The 26,710-nt window shown below is 34.3% G+C and overlaps 1 protein-coding gene and 1 long non-coding RNA gene across 6 annotated transcripts in view; one reads left to right on the top strand and one right to left on the bottom strand.

Moving 5' to 3' along the window:
* Positions 1-26,710, top strand: part of LOC136026676 (MOXD1 homolog 2-like) — a 175,198-nt gene that overhangs the window by 83,346 nt on the left and 65,142 nt on the right. For all 4 annotated transcript variants that reach the window (XM_065703418.1, XM_065703416.1, XM_065703417.1 and 1 more), the window contains 3 exons: positions 2,951-3,130; positions 8,728-8,814; positions 19,040-19,231. In XM_065703418.1, the coding sequence (XP_065559490.1) occupies positions 2,951-3,130; positions 8,728-8,814; positions 19,040-19,231 (459 nt within the window). The remainder of the gene's footprint in view (positions 1-2,950; positions 3,131-8,727; positions 8,815-19,039; positions 19,232-26,710) is intronic.
* Positions 7,899-25,456, bottom strand: LOC136026677 (uncharacterized). Of its 2 annotated transcripts, none has more exons than XR_010617392.1 (3): positions 25,350-25,456; positions 15,453-15,534; positions 7,899-8,140 (listed from the first exon to the last, which is right to left on the bottom strand). It is a non-coding gene; the product is annotated as an uncharacterized LOC136026677 (long non-coding RNA). The 2 variants fall into 2 exon arrangements; XR_010617391.1 differs by having other exon boundaries at positions 25,367-25,456.

The raw sequence follows: 26,710 nt of genomic DNA, 5'->3' as shown, positions 1-26,710 counted from the left end.
TTCACCTGTATCTCTGTTTATGGAATTATTCTTGAATAGAATTTTTTTAATTTCGATTGTTTCTCTGAAAGTTTGCTTTAAACCTTGGTCCCTAGAAATCAAAGAAACATTTTCAAACAAAATAAAATGATTTGGAAAATTAAAGATATGCTCCGAGAGGGCCGACGTGAAATCTTCAGGTTTGGTATTTTGCTTTAAAGACGATGAAATATAATTATGATGTTGTAGCAATCTCGTTTTTAAATTCTGGTTAGTACGTCCCATATAAGAGCTTCCACAAGTACATGGGATTTTATAAACCTCACTTTGTTGCTCTACGCAAGTCCGATCCTTTCCAGAATTTAAAAAAACTAGCCAAAGTATTACTACCTCTTAAAGCTACCTTTAAGCCATTATTTTGTAAAATTCTTTTAAGTTTTTCACTCAAACCTGGAACATACGGTAGAGACCAAAAAATATCTTTCTTTTCTGTTGTTTCCAGAATATCGTCAGAAAATTCTAGAAATTTTTTCTTCTTTTCGAAAAAGTCTGGTCAATTAACCAACCCGGATAATGGTTACTTATTAAAATCTCTTTTAACAACAATAATTCCTCCTCAATGAATTTTGGAGAACAAATTCTAAAAATGCGGTCAGTTAAAGATTGGTTTAATCATATCTTTAACTGACCGCATTTTTAGAATTTGTTCTCCGTTTTCAGATTTTGTGCTTTCCGTTTAGCCCTATACGGTTGGCCAAAAAGGACCATCTTCGGTAATAATATTTCCTTAAATAGGGATTTAGGAGAATATTCACTGAATGCTCTATACGCAAATTTAATTAAAAATGACCCTACGAAATATTATAAAAAACCAATAGATATTAACACAGAACCAGTCACAAATAGACCTATAAGATCAGCAGCGAAAAAAGCTAGGCTCGCATTAAAAACATGTTTTTAAATAATTTTCTTTCATTTTAATGAATTGCCTCGTTTCATAAGAATTTGTTGTCAGTCCTGGTTGAACTTCGTAAGTTGTTCTTTCTCATTTGTATTGCTGAGGACGGCCCTTGGACATAGGGCCGAAATATTCATTCTAATTTGTTTCCCACTGTCTTAAAAAAATTCCCTATTGTTCTTCTTGTTTTTGATGTTTGTGCTTTTTATCGTCTTTTCCCCATTTCAGCGAATTCAAAGCAGCACGAAAAGAAAATTTTAAAGTCATTTAAACAGGTTGTGAACAGTGTCCACATGTATTGCGGTCATTTTACAAATGTACCCCCCCTAATATCCTTGTTTCGAACCAATGAGCGTAAGCATGGCAGGTATTAGAAACTGTACCGAAAGTTCCATGTTCGAACCAGTAGGATCGTGAAATGGTCTTCTATTGAATGAAAGTGATTGAGTAACTTCAGTTTCAACTAATCAGTGGCGCTTTCTACTGGTGTAAAGTCATTGAAAGAGGAAGTGGTATTTCGTGCATTTAATCAAAGTGTTATTAACAACCAACAAAAACCGCCTTTTCTCGAATTAAATAAAAAAAAACTAATTTTTTTAGCTGAAAGTAAGGAGCGACATTAAAACTTAAAACGAACAGAAATTACTCCGTATATGAAATGGGTTGTCCCCTCCGCAATCCCTCGCTCTTTACGCTAAAGCTTTTAATTGTTTTAAAAAGTAGAATTGTGGCAAAGATTCTTTGAAATGCGATTCTTTGATGTAGCTATTGATATCAAAATTCCATTTTTTAGAGTTTTGGTTACTATTGAGCCGGGTCGCTCCTTACTACAGTTCGTTACCACGAACTGCTCGAATAAACCCAGAATTCTGCACTACTGTTTGTTCAAATTTGAGACAGATGGATCCAAATCTGAAAAAGATGGCTAAAAAAGTGATACTGGGGGGGGGGGGGGGCTATGCAAATGATACTGGTGGACCTTGCTTGTATTCAAGAGAAAAGAGAAGGGAAATGACGACTGAAGGGATGATACCAGTCATAGCTCCATATTATGAGTCTATATCTTTTGGGATTCCTTTTCATAATAGGGGGAGGATAGAGTATAAGAAGTATGATATTACTAAAATAAAATGAAAATAAAAACGTGTAAAACTTGAAAAAAAAACACGGAACAGTTTTATGCAAATGCTAATAAATGTTTGACTTTTTCGGCCTTTATCGACAGAAAAAAAGAGAAATCTGAAATTGAATTAAATTACAAGAATAAAAAGGATTAGACAAGAACATAAAAAGGTTAAGCGAAACACATACTACACAAAGAAAATGTAAAAAAGTGAAATTTGCTCACATATAATAAACCGTAGCTGTGGTTTTTTAAAGCAAATTTGAATATAGTAATCACACCACAAAACAATGAACGGATATTGCTGTAGTATATTTTATATGCCTTTGCCTATCTTCTGATATGAGGTTTTAAATGTCATAATTAAAGTTTTTTTTATATTTTTACTTTATGTATAAATGGAAAGGCAATATTGTCTAAGAAAATTCTTGGAAATTTTGGGTATAACTATGGTCCTGCTATTGCTTTACCTATACAGTAGCCGTATGGACCATTGTTTTGAATACTTTTGTACATTTTTCTTCTAGCCCCCTCCCCCCAAGGCTTATACCGCTTTACTTTAAAGACAATCGAAGGGATATTGAATATTTATTTAGCTAATTTTTTTGCACCCCAATTAATCTACGACATAACATTTGAGTCAATAACTCATGTTTTCGTTTGCTTTTAGAATGCAACACTGCCTTTTTAAGACAGCTGTAGTGCTTTTTAATGATCCTCCTGTCTTGTCTTATTTTAACGGTACCAATGCCATTTGACATTTGCACACTTTATGTATAATGTTTCTACCTCAATCTATCATGGCAGTTCTTCCTTCCTCCTCCTTCTCCCCTGCATTCTTTTGTATCGTTCAGACTGAACATACAACTTACAGATTCTTTGTATTTTAGAATTCAACTGTAAGAGTTCTGTACGCTTATAGTAGTCAGGACCCGAGTAGCAGTGATTTTTTACCACTGGCTTATCATAGTGCAGACTTCAGAGACCACAAAAGTCTATTATTAGTTGGAAGACCTAAAAAGATCCAGAAGACTCAAGACCTTCGACTGTGGGAGCTAAGAAATAATAATGTAAGTCTTATTTTTAATATATTTTATACCAATATTATTGAAAAAATGAAATCAAAGACAGGAATCCGGGCAAACTCTACGTTGCTCAAAGCTAAGGCTAGGATTTTCGAGCAGATATTTGTTGTCGGAGGTCAGGCCTAAGTTGGGCGAAACATGTTACTTAGGTTGTAAGATCTTTACCACATATGCAATGATGGGTACATACTGGCGAAGGCAATATTGTAAAGTTTTTTTGAGCGGTGGAGGAGGAATGTGACTGGAAGACGTGCACAGTCGTGAAAATTGGTGTATGCACTTAAACGATTATGAAACTGTTGCAATTTTCACGTTCAGTTTCCGAAAAGGTTTCCAAAAGAGGACTCCTGACTAGGGAAATGATAAAGTTATTATGTAAGCTTATTAGAATGAATAGGCTTATATTTCTGTGGAATTATGCATAATTCCAAATTGGAAGAGGAATAACTATGAAAAGAGATAAGCCTTCCCTGCATTTATTTATGAGTTCAGCTCGGCTATATTAAGATACCCAACTGCATCTTCCTTGCATGACAAAATGATATTAAATTAGAGAGAACCAAATAAATTGACTGCTACCTCTAAGGCTACTTTAGATGCTTATATTATGCAAAGCGTATCTATCTGAACCTAACAGGTGAATCTGAAATGACTTGTATTTAAACGATTCAAGACGTTGGAATACTTTATTTCAGTTTTGAAGTGAATAATTTTATTTTGCGATTTGCATGGGATGCGTTAATAGGGGTGTATTTCATCCAATTTGTGTGTATAGTACCCACGACTTCTTCGCTACAGGAAACTTCGAGAAAATATTAGTTCGTGTAACCAAAATCTTAAATTAAGTCCTAGACTCAAATTTCTTCGTGGTTCCCAATGGCTCCCCCCAAAACATTATTTTCTTTTATTTTGTGGCCGTAATAGTACGAATGAAAGCGGCAAGTAATTGCAGTGGCTATTTATTGAAAGAACTGCAAGTAATGAACTCTGGGCTTTTCTTACGGCTGTATTTTTAGCTGCAACCTCCTATATTTTCCGTTTTATCTCATTGGCCTGCAGCCTTAGTAATTAAGAACATCATTCTTTGTTTTTTTTGTATATTTAAATTTTATCATATATTTCCTGAATCCATTGAAACGGTCCTAATTTGCCTATAATGGGAACTTCATTTTTGGGTTGGGGTGGGATAAATCAGAGCTGCGAACATATTGGTCAATATCACAAAAAATATGTGAATCATAGGGAATCGTATGTTTTATATTTTTATTTACTGCACTTTTTATTAAGCGGAATAAAGTAATGATTTTATATCAGTAAATAAAACTGATTACTCCGAATGTCTTATAGAATAATTCAGAATATAAGCCGTACCGCGAATTTCTGCACAAAAAACTACTCTGTGTCGTTTTAATGTTCAGAGCCTGGAATCCCCCTCTCTCATTGAACTTATTGGACTAACCTGATATTCAGGACTGAGCCCTTGAGAATTTCATTACGTCAAAATGAGGGAGACTGGGAATAGGTGTCCATAATTTTGCCTCTTTTTTTATATTTATATTCTGCTTGTTGTTTCTCGTCTAAATGTATAGCTAAACTAAGTTGATTTTTCAATGCTTGATATTATCATAAACTACAAGTGTCATATATTTTTCGGTTTTATCTTTAACAGGATCAAAACACACCCTTGAAGCCCATATCCACTTCTTTCCATAGACTTTAGCAGAGCTCTGTTTATGGCCTCAGAAATAGTCTTATCGCGAAACAATTTTTCTCTCGGCTTATCTTATTCATCAGGAGCTTCCTTCCGAGTCAAGTTCATAATTCATAAAATAGATCCTATGTTGAGCCTTGGGAAGAACTGTTTTGTCAGTGCCTGTCAGGGACTAGAGATATTATGACTTTTTATGATTTAGATCCATTAGTGTTGGCTTCATTACAAAATTCTAAAGGTGCTTATAAATTATGAAGGAGGAAGTCGTGAATGCTAATGACAGGTTGGTTAACAATCTCTAAGGTTATCAAAAATAGTGCCATAGAGGCCAGCAGCCGCTGGCCTCTTTTATATTAAAAATAATATAAATTATTTTTTTTTAATGAAGCAAAAAAACTTTTATCAACTGAAAGTAAGGAGCAACATTAAAACTTAAAACCAACAGGAATTATTCTGTATATGAGGGGGCAGTCCCCTCCTCAACCCTCGCTCTTTACGCTTAAGTCTTAGAAGTTCTTTAAAATAATTATCATTCAAATTCAACCACTCATGTGTTTGAGCAGTCTTTTTGAAAGAATCGTGTCAAAAAAGTCGAGTTTTAGCTTAAAGAGCAAAGGTCGAGGAAGGACTTCCCTTCTACACACAATAATTTCTCGTTATAATATTATTTATTTATTTTTTTTACCTTTTTCAAAAAATTATAGTAAATACCCCCACCCCCTGTAAAATTTACTCTGGAAACTTTCCTCCTCACAGAAAATTATCGCTTTGAAAAATCCCACTCCCTGCAGAAAATTCATCCCCCAAAAATTTCCGTAGATTTCCCAGTAACAAATATTTGGCCTGTGTATAACAGCCGTCAAATTGCGCAAATTACAGCCCTTTCCCCTGGGACTATGGGGGGTCAAGTCATCTTCAAAGGTATGGTTATTGGATCTTTCAGCTGTTCTGAATAAAATGGCAGTTTGAAAATTTTAATCGGATAGCTTTGGGGAAATAGGGTTTGGGAGGAGAGCAAATTGCCTTCCAATATTTTTGGTCACTTAAAAAGGGCAATAGAACTTTTAAATATGTTCAATAAGCCTCTTCCGATCTTTTTGGACCATTGGTTCGATGCGATCACCCCTGAAAATAACAAGCAAAACAAATAAACACGTATCCATGATTACTTTTGATTAGTAAGATTAAACTATATAATTTAATATATTTGGAAGAAAAAATATTTTTTTGTGTATTCATTCTTATGAAAGTTCAGTTTCTAAAGAGTCTTGGGTTACTATTGAGCCGAGTCGCACCTTACTTACGGTTCGTAACCACAAACTGTCTGATTTAAAAAACCAAAACAGTTACACGTTATTTATTGAAAATGGGTGCTGCTAGGAGCCAATTTTTTGTTTTTTCTAAGTAGAAAATCTATGGAGTAGGCTTATGTGTCGAAATTTATGAAGTCGAAGGGTAACTAAAACGAAGAAATGCAGACATTGATTTTACTTACATTCGTTACATGATACTTTTGAAAAGGAACGTGTAATATCCGCAATCACGGGTGACAATCGGTGGGGGGGTAGCCAATCTCCCATTTTTGCTCTATCTTGATTATGACAAGTACTTTTTTGATATTCTCATTGAAAATCTGAACAAAAATTCCCGCATCCTAGAAGTCGAAAATATCAATTTTTATATCTTTTTTTAAAGGAGAAATTATTTATCCACCCAACTATCCTACAATTTCGCGAATTGGTGCTCCTTTTTGTGAGGATTAAACTCAAACAGTAAGGCTCTTCAAAACAAAAAAATCTTGCAGTGACTTAGGGGAAGTTGGGTTTTTGTCGACTCCTATAGATTAACTGCTCATTATTGGTTTTGTAATTCCATTTTTAAAATGTCATCTTGAATAATTACACGATGTTTGAAATGTAACCGTTATGACATTCCTCTGATTTTACCAGCCATGATTGGCGATTTCGCCGCTTCAAGGCTAAAAAGCTCAAAACATGGGATATGATCGAATGTCATACTTTCGTAAACGCCAGCTTTAAAAGAGATTTCTGCCATTTCATGGAACTTATGGCAGGATTATAGCTCCTTGACCTATCCCTTAGCAACCCTTTTTTTTGTAACTGAAAAAGACTTTTGTCCTTTTTTTTGTCTATTTTGCGTATAGGATTTATGTGCTTCACCAAGAATAAGATATGGTATTAAATAAGTTTGCTTGCTTTATATCAGACATACGTTTGAACTTTCTGCCATTATTTTATTTCTTTGTTTGAAACCGGCCTGATTTCTATGTGGATCGTCTCCCCTAGGGGGTGCTACTTGTGTATATCTCAGAACGTCATGTGTACTGTACAGCTCCAATAAACTTAGCACAGTTTCCACTACACTTGACACACGCCACCTGGTATGCGTGAAGTCTGAATATCCCCCCCCCTGCTGCTCCCTTTGTGGTGATATTCAATGAGTTCTTATTACAAAAAGGAAAGTATTTCTGGTGTTTTGTATATTTTATTAGTATTGCCCTACCTATATTTAAGTGGAACATTTCTCATTAAGTTTTTCTATACTCGCATCGCACTTATAACAATGCCTTTGAAAATTATACTTCTTATAGTCAGTCAATTAACCTTTTCTGAATGCTCCATTATGCTCCTTATGTAGTCAAGTGTTATTACCAACGGGCATTTATAAGAAGATCATTTATATCATTGCTTGCTTTTAAGATGTGTAATGCCTCGAGACATATTGAATCTGGGTGACCTCAGCTTCATCAATCGTAATTTTTAAATCGTTGTTCACACGAATTGTAACAGTCTTCAGGGCCGTTAAAACAGTCTCCAATACAGTGAAAACGGTCGTTTCGAGGCGAAGAAGCTCATAATTGCGTCTCATACATAGTTATAAATTTGAAGCGGAACATTCATGTATGCTTGCATGTTTGCACAAGTTTGATATATACATACCAAATTTAATCTGTATTTATCAAGATTACCAAGATAAATTAACCTTGAATATACAGACTGGTGTCAGGGTACTAACCTACTTTATTTGATCTGATCGATTTCCAATCTATAAAAATTGAAAAATAATGGCTTAAAAGTGATTTTTTTTTGCTTCATATATTCGACCCCAGCCCAAAAAATCTTCTGACAACGTGTTTCCAACATATATATTGCAGGCTCAGTTCACTCATATTCTCCAGAATTAAGAGAGGTATTGGGGGAATTATTCCTGCTTTCCTCGATTTTTATCTGAAGGACCTCTCACTGAAGTTAGAAAACGTGTTCCTAAAATGTAGTTTTGAAACGTTCAGTAAACTTAATAATAATCACTATGCTATCTAAAAGCTACAAACCGTGAATAAAAATGTTAGGATACCACATTACAAAAGTTAAGAAAATAACATTGAAAAAAGACGGAAACAATATTTAGAAATATAGGCCCGTAGGCTAACAAAATCAGAGGATATCGTGAAATTTGATTATTTTCTCTTGACAGTAGAATCAATGGTAAGTAGAATCAATGGTAATCAAACATGCTTAAGTGGCGGTGGAGGTGAGACTGATAGAAATAATCATCATTACTGTTTTCGAATAAGCCCCCCTCCCCCTGAATTTGAAAGTAGTTGATAAGATAACAAAATATGACAAATAGTTGTCAATCGATTTACTGAAACGACAGGAATACTCCAATTTTGGACCTGACGTTTTTCCGTCAAGAATTTAAGTGGCTGAATTTAAGTGCTATAATAAAAAGTGCTATAATAAAAAATAATGACGAAATATTATTGTTTAAATTTTTTATTAGCCTATATTATTCAAAAATAAATTAATCTTCAATATATTTTGCTGTAACGGCCGTTTTAATGTTCTAGGTGTCGATTCCAAACGGAGAAGAGTCCTTGTTTTGGTGCAAGATATTCAGCCTTCCACGGTTAGAGAAACGAAGCCATGTCGTGGGGGTGAGATTTTTAATTTCTCTCAACTTTTGAACTGGATAAATATTATTTTTATTAAATGAATTTATGATGGTGTGGTACCTTATGATCGTTGCTAATAACAGCGTCATTTGTTGTGACGGACTGCTATTTATTTCTTCCCCAAACCGCTTGGTTTTTACAAGTTTTTCAATTATGTAAAGATCACACTTGTTCTCAGTCAGTTGATTCTGTAAACTGAACTCGATACCTTAAGGTACGTTAACGCTATTTTATTTTACGAAATATTATTTATTTCTTTTCCAAAATTTATCTGGAACAAGATTATAGAGGACCATTCAAAGTAGATTTCTGTTTTCCGTTCTTCCCTTGAAACTGCGATTTACAACGCTTAATAACCGTACTTAAGAGCTTACGTCAATCTAACCCCAAGACTGAAAGAAACATAATATCTTTGATGGAAGAAGCTGAGTGAATTTCAGCTGTTTTCCCAAGTTAAATTGTCAAAACTGGCCATATTTGACGGAAGACAAACTTGACTTTGGGGAAGCTAGAAATTATTTGCCATTTGCATTGAAATGATTTCAATTTTAAGGTTGCTGCGGATGATGATTGTTATCGTTAACCATGATAATCGTGACCATGCGTAAGAGCAAAATAATGTTATAGCTGTAAAGAAGAAATCTCGATATGATCGGAGATGAATGTAAGAACCATAACATAAAATATAAAAATCTTAACATTAAATTGATATTGTATTCAAATTGTCTTTCATTTTTGCAGTTTCTTTTTTCAGTTCCTTTATGACTTTAAGGAAATTACAGGAGTTAATTTTTTTCTCTTGTTACGACCTAAATTGTTATTTAATCTGGGTAGCCTAAATAGAGCTATATAGAACAAAGCTTTCTCCAAGCTCTCCTTACTTTTACGTGTGAATAAAAGGCAAGATAAATGCCTATCATATTTATTAAGAAAAAAAGAAGAAAGAAGATAACACTTGCAGACACATACTCCTAAGACTTGGTTACCTTTTTCGCTCAGTTTCTTCCTAGAGTGTTCATTTCACTAAAAGGACTTTAATGAGCTGCAAATGGGGAAAGTTGACATAATTTAGTGAAGAGGGTAATTCCCAACCGAGAGAGTTAACTGAAAAGGAAAATTTAATTGCCTCAGTTTTCTTAACTTGTAATTTTAGTAAGAAGTAAACAACCATGTCATGACACGCTTCAATTGGAAGAACAAGTCCGATTAAATGTCGTTCTCTGGCCTGGTGCGTTGTTCTGAATAACTTCCTTCTTAAGTTAGAGTTGTCAAGTCCTTGAAAAGAACGGCCTCATATACTATTATTTCTGTTCTGCTTATTTACTTGGGCCTGATTTACTGGGTGGATCCAGAGCAAAATCTTGGGGTAGGCCCAATGTGACAAGGGCCCCAATGACCAAAATCTTGGGAGAATGTGACAAAGATGCCAATATTTGAACAAATTGGCAAACTTATTCTAAAAACAGAATAAAAAAGAAACAGGATAAGAGGCCACCAGAAAAAAAATTGGGGGGCAGCCTCCTTGGATCCGCCAGTGCATTTGGCAAGACTAAGCCTTTTTTGGCTCATCTGGCATCTGAAATTCGGACGTTTCGTGGGAGTTTGGTTAACCGTTAGCTCTCCAGGCTCATGGTGGCTGTGATGCAGTGAAACCACTGACCCCCAACCCACTTCGAAGGATTGGCTCCAAAGCTTTCTAGCTTTGGATGTCAATGAAAGATGGCGGCCTATTACACTTCTAAAGAAAAAATAAAAGGTCGCACTTTTAAATACCTACTCCTGAACTTTGGTTACCGTTTTTCTACCGATATCTCTAGAGTTTTCGCTTCACTAAAAAGTCAACTTGGCATGTTTTTGTGGAGAAAGTAATTTTCAATCGAGGAGGAAAGTTAGATTGTCTGTGCTTTCTTATTTTTTTTTAGTAACTCCGTAAACAATCATGTCGTAACATGCCCTAATATGAGGAGTAAATTTAACATCCGATTGAGTGTCATTCTCCAGGATCTTACGTGCTGGTCCGAGTCACTTCCTTTTTAAGTTAGAAGAGATAATCCCTAGAAAAGATACCCCTAGACCCCTAGAAAATATCCCTTAATTTTTTCCTTTTTAAGTTAGAAGAGATAACCCCTAGAAAAGAATATCCCTTAATTTTTTCGTAGATTCTAGTTCAAAATTCTCGTTAAATCCATTCTAAATCTAATTCTTACTTTAGTCTGCAAGGGTTTCCATGACAACTTCTGTTAGTTAACATTGTTAATATTACTCCTTCAACGGTGATTTTTCATTGTCTACTCAACAAGAAAAATTTTTAGAAGAGAAAAAATACGAATAATCTGGTCACATGCTAGAAAAATCTAAGTTAGTATGGAAGTTGCCAAGAATGGACATGCCTGTAATGTTTAACATAAACAGCAGAGAAAATTGGTTTGAATATATTTAAGTAATAGCTCAGGTGGGATCCGCCAAAAATGAGTCATAATTGCCTCCTAGCGATCCTTGGCTCTGTTCCAATCCTACCAATGGTTATTATTTTTAAATAAGGAATTCTCCTAGACATCAGGGATTCGGGAAATTCCCCGATTTTATGGGGAATTTGACCATATGTCACGAATTCGGAAACTCTCACGAGTATATAGGGAAGTCTCCCAAACGATTCTATGAGGGTACTTCAAAGATTTTAAAGTTAAAATTCCTGAAAGAAAATAAAGATTCTTTTGACACCTGAAGCTCTGAGATCCCAATGGTTAAACATAATAATCAAAGAAACAAAGAAATAACAAAGATGAGAAACATTTTTCAGGCATTTTGCCTGCACATTTTGCACAATTGCCTGCACAATCTTCATTGTGCCGGCACATTTTGAAAAAGTACAGGTATTTGGGTTGTAGCCATTCATAACAAAATTTTATTAATACTGAGATTTGAACGCTAATTTGCACAATTTTCTGCACAATTTTCATTGTGCCTGCACATTTTGAAAAAGTGCAGGTATTTTGGTTATAACGAAATTCATAACGAAATTTTACTAGTACTGAGATTTGAGCGCTAATTTGAGCCAATAGGATTTTGTTGGAATTTTTGATTAGCTAAAAAATTCTTATTGACTGAAATTACTGCTTGCTATATCAAGGTATTAGTGAAATTTTATTATAAAATGGACCCTAAAGCTTTTTAGAAGACGTCAGATGGAAAAAAAAAGGATGAAAACCAAAATACCAAAATTCTAGAGTTCAGTTATCGACACATATTCAAGCTGATTCTTCCCATATTTTAACAAAATGAAAAGTAATGACTCAGAAAGGTAAAAGAAATCAAGGTTAAATAGAATATAAATTTTTTAAATATATATGGACAGAATTTACAATTTAATGGATTTCCTGCGATTTACAAAATTCACTCGTGTAGGTTACTTCTTTCAATTATCGATACTGTTATTTCCGTTCTTTTATAATTAGTCTTCGCTTTTTGTGTCCTACTCTCCCTAATACTTAGGCTTTGTACACCTATTGGTATATTAAATTCTATAATAGTAATTGCACCGTTTTCAATGCTTGGTGATAAATTTTACCAGGTTCTTTTTATTACCAAAATTGTAATAGAAGAGATAATTTGGCACCACCAATAAAGTAGGTTAAAATTTTTCGGTATCGAGAAGGGACCAGCAAAATTAGCAACAGGAGGATAGATAGATAGAATATTTACTATTTCCCGTGGTAAATATGCATTCACTTTCTTTTATGAATATTCCCCATGAAGTGAATGGAAATAAATTTTAAAATCAGTAAAGCTAGGATACATATCAGAATTAGAAGTGAGCAAATAAGACGAAAATATACCGGAAAAATATGCTGGGAAATTTTGTTTGTGCCTTGAAATTTTCAGATGTACCACTATGTACCAGGACCTCTAAATTCTACAAAAACTGTACAATTATACCTCGTTGGCAACGCTGGTGCGGTGCTGCCATTGTAATAAGAAATTGCTTTCATGCGACAAAATTAAACTAAAATTTAAATGAAGAAGATTGGAGTTAAATTCGTGCGCTGTGGATATCAATTTTTCAGTACGAGCATTCAAAATTGTTCTTCTAGAAATGTAAACGGCGATGCCTATAATTTGTAATTTGATTTATTGTTATATTGCATGGTTCTTTTGCGTCCAATGGCGCCCACCTCGCCTGTGGTTTTTCGGTCTAGTGTCCAGGATACTTAACCGCATTTGTGTAAGCCGCTTTCTTGCTCTCTTCACCACAAAATTGTGTGTATAAGTAATTCCTCCTGATAGGCTATATTTTCTCAGTCTCAAAGTAAATATTGTGCTTCTAACGTTTCAATTTTCTAAGTGAGGCTTGGAATAAGCATAAAAAGATACTAAAGAAAACATAATCAACTTTGAAAAAGACAACGAGCCTGTTGTATCCATACAAAAGTACCGCCTGTTAAAAGTATTCCTTTTTTGCAAGACAATCCCATCTGGTAATAATCATTCACTGTGAGAATTTGAAAGGAATTTCGAGTTTTTGCTTTTATGTCATTTTGATTTATAAAGACCTCAAGTAAGGCAATATCGTTGAGAAAAATAAGAGATTTGAGAAAGCCAGATGTGTTAATAGCCTGTTATAACCTGTTATAACCTAGATGTGTAATAACCTGTCTAAACACGAGTGTTCGTTCATTTTCAAAGAAATGAAACAGTGATTGAGATATTTCTATTCTGTGTTTTATTTATCGGCCCATATTCTTGCTGTAATATAACGTGTACAAAATAACAAAGCAATATCACACCGTAATTGCCAGTAATTAACATTACAAATGTAATAAACTACTTTATTATAAATAGTTCAGGCTGCAACCAATTTTTGATCTATTTTATCAGCTCCTTTTTCTATAATTTTGTTGATTTATTACCCATGATTACTTTTATGCAGCCAAATTTGTCAGCGTTTTTTACGTGTAGATACTATAGTTATCACAGCTAAAATAAAAAAATAAAATCCTAGTTTAGATAAAATTAATGCAGCTAGAAGCACGTGGATATTCAGAAATAAATTCTTTGGGAGTGGGGTAAATTTCCGAAAATAGTAAAAACAAATAAATTTTATCAAATAGGGGTCCTTGGAACCTGCCTCTTCCTGAAATCCAAAGTCTTTCCAAATTCCTAGCTTCCTGCTGCTCAAATTGTGAAATATATTTTTTTGTTCCCCTTAAAGTAGTTTCTGCGCACGTGCCTCTCTACATGCCTCAAACCAAGAAAATCATTGCCTGTAAAAGCCTGTGGATTGATACAATCACATCCAAACAGTTTTTAACTGTTTATTTATAGAGTGTTTGTGCTCTAAATAGCCTTACTTACACCGTTCTTTTTCCTTTTACTATTCCCGCGCTAATTTGTTTTGTTTGTTTTCGCTAACAAGACATAAGGCTTTTTTTTGGTAACGAAGAAAACGGAAGTGAGAAAATCTGTTTTTCTCCTACATTTTCCTCCGGAATCTAATCAGCGTACATTAGGTCGGCAAACACTTCTTGGTCTTACTAGTTGTGGGTTAAACAAACATAAACTCATTTCCGGACGCGTACTAATGATATATACTCTACTGTTATTTTATACGGGATCCAAAAACAAAGGAAACATAATATTTTTGAATGTTGGCAAGGATATGGGGATGGCGTGTATGATGACGTCTTTTATGTGACAATAATTCGTCCATTTAATTACAATCTTGACTTTTAAATAATAATAATAATTGGTTTTATTTATTAAAAAAAGGGTAAATGCCCAGAAGCTAATGGACTAATCACAATACAACAATAAGAAAAAAGTTCAAGGAAGCAAGAACGAAGAAGGAGGGAAAAGACGAAAGAAGCTTGAATTACTCTACCTCAGACACCAAACTCCTGAAAAGATAATCGAAACTCGAAAATAATCAGAAAAAACAACTGCCAGCCATCTCATTTCAAAAAACAAAGCAAAAAAGTGATAAGTTAAACGGCATTTCATTATGCCCAGGAAATATTTTTTGAATAACAAATTGTTGGAAATTCTACAAGAAAATATCAATGGCCCGATATTTTCATGAATGTACGTAATCCCTTCCTTCATCATACCGGCCAGCCTTGGCCACTTTTCGTTTGAGGGGATTGTAGGCTGGGCTCAGGGATGCTATAAGCATTAGTAATAGTACTTCTACTATTACTAAAAATTTACTGTAACACCAAGCCGTCTGAAGCTAACATAGTTCGCACGCTCCTCCTGCATCCCAGTTGATTCTAGGCCTCCCTCTTTACACCCTCCCAAGAAACCAAAAAATAATAATAAGAAAAAAAAGTCCGCCATAGTATCAGGATTTGAATATAATCCATAATGGAAAAACTTTTTTTTGTGTTTTCTACAGTGTAAAAAAAAAAAAATAATAATAGATTCTACCCAAATAAGGTAAGTTAAATCCTTAAACCTTAAATGGAAATGAATCACAATAAGATTTATTTATACATAGCTGAGTTGGTAATCTTTTGACAAAATGTATTTTTTGTTATCATTAAATACTAGATCAAACAATAGCTTATCAATTTTTAAAACATTTTTTTTTCAGCAAGAGGCTTAAGATTTAAAACTGTACCTACCTAGTTTTTTTTTGTTGATAAATACAACCAGGATCATAAATAAGATATTTTTCTGATAAAGCTGCAGACGCAGGGTTGTCAACTGCAACAAAGAGGCTTTTTTCTTTAAGGATGAAGATTTTCCCAACGATAAGAAAAAACACCATGAAAAAAATCGTTTAACAAGGTATACTGCATTAGCCCCCTCCCCCTCACACGTAATTTTAAAACATTAAAAAGACTATCACTGCTCGATCCGCTATAATCTTGTCACGGAGCACAATTTGGGTGAAACACGTGACTAAATAAATTAGCCCTCCCTCATCATTACCCCGATTGCGAAAAGTCTGGAATAGTTCTTTCTTGTTTTGTATTGCCCCCATATATGTTAATAACAAAAAAAAACTTTATGGATGACGTCCCCTATAGCGTAAAAGCTATCCATCCTGGTTTGCTCCATTATCAGTTTTTCATGAATCTGTTTCAAATTCTCCTACAACGATGTGATTTGCAACAGGAAGTCTCCAACTATACTATCTAACGATTTCTTGTTAACTTGTAGAAACCCAACTGTCAGTAAATTTTGCTAGCTTAGAATGTTTGTTAGGACACCCGAAAACAGAAAATATAACTTTGGTTTATTTTTCGTCTGTTTGGTTGGGTTTATAAGTTTATTGGTCTATAAGTTATAAGGTCTATAAGTTATAATCTATAAGTATAAGTTATAAGTTGGTTGGGTTTATAACTTAATTGGGTTTAATAAGTTAATTGGCTTATAAGTTGGTTGGGTCTATTTTTTTGTTGGTCAAAAATGTTAAATATAATGCAGTAACAATAATTGTTTTTTTTTTCTTGGATTACCCAGGATGTACAATTCTCTTCAAGCATATCCCCATTTCAGTCACTCCTATATATAAAAATACATAATTTAGATTTGATTGTAATAAATATTTCAAGGGGAAGGGAGATTGACTAGACGAGGCTCTAAATTGTATTACCAATTAGCTATCTCAGTCGGAAGTATGTCACTACCTTAGTAAAATATGCTCCGGCCCTGCTGTGAGTTAAAATGAGCACAAAAAACAGCAATTTGTTTTTTTTTCTTGCTATTGTCAATGATTGGTTTATGAGTTCATTAATGAGTGAAAATATGATCGCGGTTGGACATAAATAATGCCGAAGAATTTGTGTCACTTAGTCAGGTTTTTGGTGGTCAACTTTTAAACGAATTGACTTTGCCACGAGGGGGAGAACTGCAGGAAAAGCATAACATTTCCTTTATTTCTTGTACAAGGAAAGATTTTACTACGATAAAACTTTTAAGGTTATTCCGGGGATATAAAATTCTGCTGACCAGAGGTTTTAAAGTTTAAAAGTTTCATTAGTTAAGCAAGCAGTTTATCTTACCTCCTCGTGTTTCATTTATTTTCTAAGATATTTATTTTTGAAACAATTCCATTTTTGGATTGGGAACGATACCTCCAAGGAGAATAAGAAGCATATTGGAATATTATTAATAAGGGTATCCTGGGAAAGGGGGTATTGGTCCCCCTGGATTTTTGTACCCCCATCCTAAATTTTGAATATACCGTCTTGGGGGTACTTTCAGTGTAATAAGCCTTTTTAGTATTTTCATTAAAAAAACAAACAAAGAAAAACGAAGAAACCACTGAATTGCTCTTTGGAATTCAAAAAATATTTTTCTCCTTATCGTTTTTTTCTCCATTTTCTCCATATTTTTCTCCATTTTCGTGAGTTGACGCCACTGCTTGATAAGCATCTCAACTATGTTTGAACGGATACCAAAGATACCCAAATCTTCGTCAGACACTCATTTTATTATTATTATTATTATTTTTATTTATTTTTTGGTTGGATATAGCGTACCTTTTAGATTTTGGAGTGACACATTTATCATATTCTTTCTTTTCGGTTCTTAAATATATGAAAAAAAACAACTCATGTGAGGAAATTGCTTTAATAAAACATGGTCTTTCAGAAACTAACCGCTCTTCTATTATTTGACTTAGAGAGCAAGCTGACAGTAATGGAGGAAGAAAGGAAAGGAGGGAGGATGATTTATTTTCTCATGAGCATGAAGGTAAATAATTGTCAAGGATAATTTAGAGTTAAGGTGGTTTGATAGCCAAGGAAAATAATTCGAAAGACGCAAAGGTGAAATTCTGTGCCAACGATGGAAATAGAGTCATGATCACCAAATTGACTGATAATCTTCATAGTCTTTGCTGCAAAACAATGGCACTATAGACCTGATACTGTACCAGCAAAGAGAAAAAGAGAATTACTGTTCTGTACTTCCGTGTTAAAAAGTGTGCTTTACTTAGATTAATTTATTTTTGCGATGAGCTTTTATAAGCCAGCTACATTATTCCTTATTTCTGTAGAGAGAAAAAAAGCATTTTTTCAAACCTAATTAACTATTCCTTCTGGTGAAAGAATGCCAAGCGACATGGCTAGCAAGGAAATGCTTTTTCTGGAGTGATAACAATCCCCTCTTTATAAAGATACGAAACAATTGTAAGTGACAAAATTTTTCACCAGTAAATTCGCTGTTTCTCTCACGTACCAGCATCAGAGTTTGTAGTTGGTTTGATTCCCGACGACTTGATTTTATTTGACTCGAAGGGCTTGCAGCAAGACTTATAGGATATATCAAAATGTATTGCTAATTCAGACCCAGATGTAGTCCGATTCAGCTATATGGCAGTTTACTTTATGGATAACGGATCTCTTTTGAAAATTGCATTTAATTATTAGAAGAAATTTACCTCTAAGACTTTTTCGGAGCAACAAGCTAATGGTGTTTTTATTTTCACTCACGACGCTTTATCTCCAATGATCTTGCTTCCTATTCAGCCTTAGATCGAGTTTAGCCTCTTCACTATGGCTGTATTGTCAAACAATGGCTTTATGATATATTTTTACAAATCAAAGAAGTACGCAGGTATTGGGGGTGGGGACATAATGAAGAATATTTTTTTTTGAATAAGAAGAACCCAGGAATTTGGGAAAAATTAAGATTTTGATGGGCCCAGGCCACTCTCCACCTGTGTACACCCCTGCTAGAGACACTCTTCAGGCATGTCTACAGTATTCTCTTTACACTTGTTCTCTCTCTATTGCATTAACTTACCAGGATTTTTTTTATTTCGGTAAGGCTAGTAAAGCAGCGATGAATTGGGATAAAAAAAAAGAAATGTTATTTTCAACTGAACTTAAGGAGCAACATTAAAACTTAAAAAGATCAGAAATCATCCGTATGTAAGGGGTGCTTCCCCCTCCTCAATACCTCGCTGTTTGTGCCAAAGTATTTTAAAACTAAAAAAAGCTTCTTATTCTGATTAAACGGTCCTTAAGTTTCAGGAGTCGTCATTAAATAATTAGGAGTTGTGTCCAGATTTGTTTGCATCTGAGTGTAACATTTGGTTTATTTCCTTTAAGGATAAATGTATATTTATCCTTTAACTGTTTAAAAAGCGAAAGAAAGTATGTTTAAGTAAAAAATTCCACATCTTGTTATACTATCGTTATTTAGGTTTCAATTCACCATAGGATTCCTGTTGTTTGAAAATAGTTTCAATTTTTAGTGGGAGCCTGTATTCAGCCATGGGGGTCAACAACACTCAGTACATCATATGAGGATTTATGAATGTCACGGGGATCATCAAGCTTTTGATGCGATTGCTAAAACACCTGGAGCTAAGTGCTATGAACCGGATAATCAACCCCTGTTTTTCAACTGTAACAGCGTTGTTGCTGCTTGGACCACTGGCTCAGAAGTAAGTACATACCCCTTTTAACAACATAAATTTCACCAGTCCCACCTTTTAAAGTTGCTTATGTGTTGCTAGTTTATACGAGGGGGCAAACATTTTTAGAAATGACTTATACCAGTTGACGTGTAACAAGCGTGGCAGAATTTTTCCAAGCATTAGGAGCAACTGTTGTAAGTGTTGTGAGGACTGTGCCACGATTGACAGAACTGTTTGGCACAAGTGGAACTTCGAGGTGTTCATCAGGGGACAGAAAGTGGATGGTTCCTTGGTGTTTCACTTAATCCAAGATCCAGGATTATCATGTCTCTTGAATTTTGCTGAAAAGAATGTTTTAGTAGCAATTGTTGTATAGGCCTCAAGGGACCTGGTGGATATGCCGTAGGCTGTAAAAAAGCTTCTTATCAAATAGTTATCAAACACCCTGGAGGTTTTTTTTTCATATTCCTTCTGTTCAAACTGATAAAGTGTGAAGTTTGAGTGTTCCCAGTCTGGGGGACAGTTAAAATTCTAAATTTTCCAAATTTTTTTTTCGATTTAAAATTTTTGTTTTTCTACACACTAAAAAAGAAAATTTCCTTAGATTGATAGTCCGTAATCTCTAAATTATCAAATATTTACTTTTTTATTTTTGATTTTTCTACATATTTAAAAAAATGTCTCTTTTGACATGGTTAAAAATTTGTAGGATCTATTCAGTTTTTGCTAACTCTTAAAAGAAACTTACGCAACAAAAATAAAACAAATGGTCTCTAGTTGGGAACTCTAAAATTGATCGCAACTAGAAACCATTTGCTTCCAGTTTTCTGTTTGTTTCCAGCTTTTGTAAACATTCTCTTTTAAAGAATTTTATGTTTCTAAATGACAAATCTGAAGTACTGGAAGTAATATATCCAACCAAATTCAACGGAAATATTTTATCCCTTTTCTAGTTGAAACAAAAAGACAATTAAAAAAGAAGTTAATTGATATTCGTAATTTTGGAATCAGTATCGGGCAAACTGGTGCACTAAAACTGTAATATTCAATCGTTATAAATTTTCTTTCATTTGGAACCCAAATAAATAAAAAAAAAACTGGGGGCCAATATTTTTTCCCTTCTATAAACAAGAGAGCGAGGCATGCAAATTCATGTATAGCAGATTACCATTTTTTTTTCTCATAAATATAAGCAAAATACATAAAGTTTGAATTTTGTAGACTTAGTAAACAGTCATCATTATAATGGAATTTAAAGTATCTAGGAATTTTACTATTAGAAACAGTTTGGATCTGTCAGAAAGATTTTTAATTGTTAAAAAATTTAAGACCACTTTTTTAAGGCTCTTCACGTGCCAAATAAAAGCCAAAGGGGTAATTATCTCTTATAGCCACAACACCCAAGAAGTGAATTTAGGTTAATCATAATGAAATGTACCTAAGTATGATGAAAATAAAATACTTTAGTAACAACATTATGGAAACCACAACAGATAATTATGGAAATATGGGCCCCAGAACTAATTATATTAAATGATTTTTAACCTAACCTAACTAAAAGATTTAATTAAAATATACCTACGTTGTACTGTATATACACTCTCAAGCTAAGCTGATAACCGAGTACAAATCAAACAGTTCGTGGTAACGAACTGTAGTAAGGAGCGACCCGGCTCAATAGTAACCGAAAGTCTAAAAAACGGAATTTTGATACCAATAGTTAGATCAAAAGAATTGTATTTTAATGCTGATTTTAAATATATAAGTTTCGTCAAGTTTAGTCTTACCCATCAAAAGTTACGGCCTGAGGAAAATTTCATCGTATCGACCCAGTGATACTGGAATGTCACAAAAGGGCTCATTCTAATGGAAATTAAGAGTTCTAGTGCCATTTTAAGTGACCAAAAAAATTGGAGGTCATCTAGGCCCCTCCAATGCACTTTCTTCCCCAAAGTCACCAGGTCAAAATTTTGAGATATCCATTCTGTTCAACTTAGTGGAAAACCTAAAAACTATATCTTTTGGGACGACGTAATCCCCCACAGTCCCGGGGGGGTTGCAAGTTAAAAACTTTGCCCATTGTTTACATATAGTAATGGTTATTATGAAGTGTACATACGTTTTCAGGGGGACATTTTCGCGTTGGGGTGGAGGTTGAAGGGGGAGGGAGTTACGTGGGAGGATCTTTCCATGGAGGGATTTATCATGTGGGAAGAGAATTTTCATGAAGGGGGCCCAGCATTTTCTAGCGTTATTAAAAAAAAACAATGAGAAAATGAATTATTTTTTTCGACTGGAAGTAATGAGCAGCATTAAAACTTAAAACACACATTAAATATTACGTATATAAGGGGGCTGGTCTCCTCCTCAATACCTTGCTCTTTACGCTAAATTATTTTTACTAATTCAACCATTTATTCCACGGTCTTTGTGGTTCAGGGGACATTTTGAAAGATTTGGGAAAAAATTCAAGCTTTAGTGTAAAGAGCGAGGTATTGACAAGGGGGTGAACCCCCTCATATATGTAATAAAAATACACATATATAGAAGTTTTTATGTAAGTTAATTCCTAAGGTACGTATGTTTATTACTATCAAAAACTTTCGTAAAAAAAAAAAATATAGTTACATTTTTAAGCAACCGAAAATTGGAGGGCAACTAGGCCTCCTCCCCCACCCAGTTTTTTAATCAAAATCGTCCGATCAAAGCTATGATAAAGTCCTTTAGCAAGAAAAATAAAAAATCTGCAAATTCCGTTTTAATTATTCATTTGCGGTGAGCCAAAATCAAAACATACATTAATTCAAATGTTTAGAAATAAAATTAAAAATTTTTTTTTTCTTAATTACAAAAAAGGAGCGACATTGAAACTCAAAACGAACAGAAATTATTACGTATATAAAAAGGGATTGTCCCCTTCTCAACGCCTCGCTTTTTTTTATTTAATACGGAAAGAAACCGGTTCTGTCAGACCAAGAGCTTAAGTGGGGTGGGCATAAAAGATAAGTACCGCCAAATGAATATATTTTAAATTTTGATAACTTTGCAGACATATCTTCTTAATACTTCAATGTTGTATTCGTTACAGTTCAAAGCCCTTTGGCTGCGTCCAAAATATTTTTCCTTATTATAAAATCAAACTGATTGTTGCAAGTTTCTTTACGTCCCAAATAAAACAAAATATATAAAGTTTGAAGTTTTAGGCCTAATTAACTCTCATTATGTCCCAAATAAATCACCAAAATAAGATTTAAAATTTTTAGGCTAAATAAACAAGTCTCCTTATAGCCTATCGACAATGAAATTATTTGAAATGTTTTAATTTGAAACGTTTTATTGATTTTTTTTTTATTTGTCACTTAGGGGGAATAAATCTGATTTCAAGCTGATTCTGGATATATTAAATTTAAAAAAAACAAGCTTTTTCAACCGAAAGTAAGGAGCAACATTAAAACTTAAAACGAACAGAAATTATTCCCTATATGAAAGGAGCTGTCCCCTCCTCAACGCTCCCTTCCTTACATTAAAGTTTTTATTGTTTTAAAAACTAGAGTTGTGACAAAGAGTCAAACTTAGCGTAAATAGCAAGGAATTGAGGTCCTCTGATGCGCTGAATCTGATGGTGTAATTTCATTAAGATTCTATGACTTTTAGGGGGCATTTCCCCCCTTTTTTCGAAAACAGGGTAAATTAACCTCTGACAAGCAAGATCAAACTTGATGAAACTCATATATTTGAAATCAGCATAAGAATCCGATTCTTTTGATGTATCTATCAGTGTCAAAATAGTGTTTTTAGAGTTTCGGTTACTCTTGAGCCGGGTCGCTCCTTACATACAGTTCGATACCACGAACTGTTTGATAACTAGAAACAAATGGGTACCAGATGGAATCAACTTAGAAAAAAAACGTTTGTTTTATGCAACCGCTAGAAAGCATTTATTTATAAGAGGATTCCGTGAAACATATTTAGTATGTGTCTTTGTCCAAGTGGTAAGCCAAGTATGAATACAGCATACTTTTTTTGTACCCTTGTTGGAGGGAAAATTCTTTCGCTATTTAAAAAAAAAAACAGAAATAATTTGGAAATTTGATACACTTTGAACGCAACGGTTTTGCAAGCTGTGGTAGCTATTTGAAGGGGGTTGGGAATCCCTGCCGGAGGGGGCCCTATGATACATTATATTATTCCCATCAGCTCATCACAAAAATATGCACGGCTTCTGCACGGTGTCTTAATATAGTGTAGCTGGGATCTGGGAACGAATTAAATATTAGACAGATATATAGAAGGCTATAGTCAATTTATTTGAAATTAAAGTTTCATAAATTAAGTCCTGTCTCTTAATATTTTAGAAACTTTTCCCGGCGTGTATAATAATATGAATCCTCTTAGGATTACAACTTTGGCTTTAGAACACAACTAGCTACTCCCTTCAGTAGTTGATTGGTATTGTGTCAACTAAGGTGACGATAAAAACACGTGGGTTTTACTGAATGGTTTTATCTCATTAAAAAAAAAGAAGAAGAAGAACAATTACCATACTTAATATAATTAAATCCAAATAAAGACTTAATACGGTCCTGGGACCTTGTTTCGTCACCAACATGATGGTGGATGGGGGTAGGGAGTTCGCAATATTTTTTTCTCAAAACGCTTATATAAACGTAAGTAAAAATATGCTTATTTTCAGGGGGTGAGGGCTCTCCACACTGCTTTCTCCACTGCTTGCAACAACAACAATAAAACAAAACGCAAAAAGAAGATGCCTACAAACCCATGAATGCAGTAAATTGATGACCCTTTATTCCGCATACGGCACTGGCCCAGGGCCCTCTGTACTGCTTGTACCTAGTACGCTATGTACCTGGGCGGCGTCAGTTTTGAAGTGTTTTGTCCTCTGAATATTCCAATGCGCGTAATCACTGTTAACATTAGTTTCTGCGGTACTTGTGTATTATTAAGAACACACTCAATAAGTGAAGTTAGGTTCTTTCGTGAAACAAACTACGATGCAGGTACATTTTAATTAAGTATTTCATATATAGAGGTGTTTAGGCTAGGTTAAGTTAGGTGTTTGATATAATGCACCCCACCCCATCCCCTAATGTGCAAATATATAGCCCAAACTTTTAATAAATCTAATGAAATAAAACAAATTATGATGAAAATATAATACTTTATTAGGAAAATTGTAAAATTACAACTTAGAATTTTAACCAACCTAACCTTTTGTTTTTGAGTTTTGTGTTTGTGGCTGCAAAACCGGATTTTCTCATAAAATGTACCTGCGTCGTAGTTTGTTTAACGAAAGAACCTGACTTCACTTATTGGGTGTGTTCTGAATAATACACAAGTACCGTTTCTGCTAATTGAGGTAGTAAACATTGCAGTTGGCCTGTGAAATTTATAGAAATGATCACAGTTGAAAATGTAGTGAAAATTCATTTGCTAATTTTTTTAAAGTAAAATTCGCTCTATAATAACCCAATTTGCATAATTGAGCGTGATTATTTCTGTAGTTTGGGTAGGTTAAAACAAGAAGATTTGGCAACCGTGATCTACATGCTTTGAGCCTCTTTCTGACTTACAATTTCTTTAATACTCGTATTATTACAAAAGACGATCGAATCACTTGTATATTTGGTCACATATCAACCTGATTGCGCAAAACGTGAGAAAACCCAGAGAGAGAGAAAAAACCTACAAGGCTTTCTACGTATTTATTTTGCCACTCCAACTATCAGTGCTTAACGGATAATAAACTCCAGAGTACAGGGTGAGTAACGGTGGATTCAAGGGGGGGGGGCTGGTTGTCCCCATGCTTGGGTGCAGTTGATGTTTGAATTTGTTACCTCATATGCATACGAATCTGTTGGGCAAAATAGGGTCTTTAACATTCTAACCGCATGTTTTTTCTTGTGTTGGAGGTGTAAAATTTTAAATTTGAGGTAAATAAAAACAAATATGCAAATTATTTTAAAAAATATACCAAGTAATTTGGAAATTTTAGGAAGGGGTGGTCCTGAACCCCTTTCTCCTTCTTACGCATCCGGTGGAACCCCGAGTTTTGTCAAAACAATGGCATGAGACACGCATGTAACGACTGCAATTTGTGGCTATCCACATTACTGCATCAGCTTACCCGTTACTAGATTTTACCTATTTGATTTATATTGACCCAAGCCACGCCAAACATTAGTTCTTTCGTAGTAAAGTAATAACTTGATCCTGAAATAATGAACTGCAGTGTTTTTATTTCGAACTGCCTAGTAAAATATAAGTAATTCTACCTCTTATCAAGGACATAAACCGCAACAAACGTCTCAAAAATCAGCAAAAAAGATAATTCAAGCCACTATTCCTTTGTCTTGTTAGCAAAAAAGAAACAGATAAAATTTAGCATAGTCGAATTATTTGGAAGCAATAATACCTTCAAAGCAATTAATAGTTTACAGTACCTTTAGGATCTTGTCCTGCAAGTCTATGGAGTTTAAAGGAACGACAGAATAGATATCTGAGGTTGGTCGGGATGATTAACGAGCCGCCATATTGGCTACCAGGAAAACCGAAAAAGATTAGTATATCTTGATAAATGCTGGTAGACAAATACATTTGTTTTGTAAATTTCTTTTTTATTTATGATGTATAAATTTAAAACATTTGCTGAAAATGTGCATCCTAATTGGTTTTGCAAGCTATAATGCAGAGCCTTGCGAAAAATAATAACACAGCAGTGTACTTTAAGTTTAGTTATCTCCTTTTTTTTAATTAAACTCGATTGGACCTTGAATACGTGTCTTTGTAAACCCTGCTTTCGTACAACCGCCGTCTAGGGGTTGCCTACTCTTGGCTACCTGGTTTGTATTTTGGAGCGCCACTCGTGCTGCCACACCATGCACACTTCACTAAGGAACACGGCAAGAGACTTTAAAGCGCTAAAAGCAGAGTGGTGAGGTGGTCTGAGTTGGTGAGGTGGTCTGAGCAGAGTGGTGAGGTGGTCGTAGGAATTCCTTTTCCAAGCTTCGGTTTTGATTCTAGGTCAATTCCTGGAAATTCTAGCAATCTAGCATTTAATAGATTCTAGTACAACAACTTTTGAGCTTTTGACTTTGGTTGTAATATCTTTAAAGTAGTGGAAGAAGTAGCTGCAATCAAAAACGAAAAGAAAATGATTCTGCAAAAACAATGACATTCAGAAGACAATTTTAACTCTTTGAAACATTGTATAAATCTATTGAAACCCATGTCAATGGTCCCACTTTGCGGGATTTATTAAAATTTTGGATTTTGTACTTCGGCAGGAATTCTTTCGGGATTTTGAGAATCCAAGATTTCTCGGGATTTTTAGGCTTTTTTCAGGACCTTTCTGAATTTATTTCTGAATTTAAGTTGAGGGGGAAACAAACATAACAAAAAAAGAAATAATGAAGCAAATTTTAATAGTTGACATTCATTTTGTCCGATTTGCAGTTCTTCTTGTGGCATCTTGTGTAGTAAAAGAGC

Source organism: Artemia franciscana, chromosome 4 (genome assembly GCF_032884065.1).
Source record: "Artemia franciscana chromosome 4, ASM3288406v1, whole genome shotgun sequence".
In the NCBI taxonomy this organism is placed as follows: Eukaryota; Metazoa; Arthropoda; class Branchiopoda; order Anostraca; family Artemiidae; genus Artemia; species Artemia franciscana.
The sequence above is the reverse complement of the archived record's forward strand: the minus strand, read 5'-3'. Positions and strand labels throughout refer to the sequence as shown.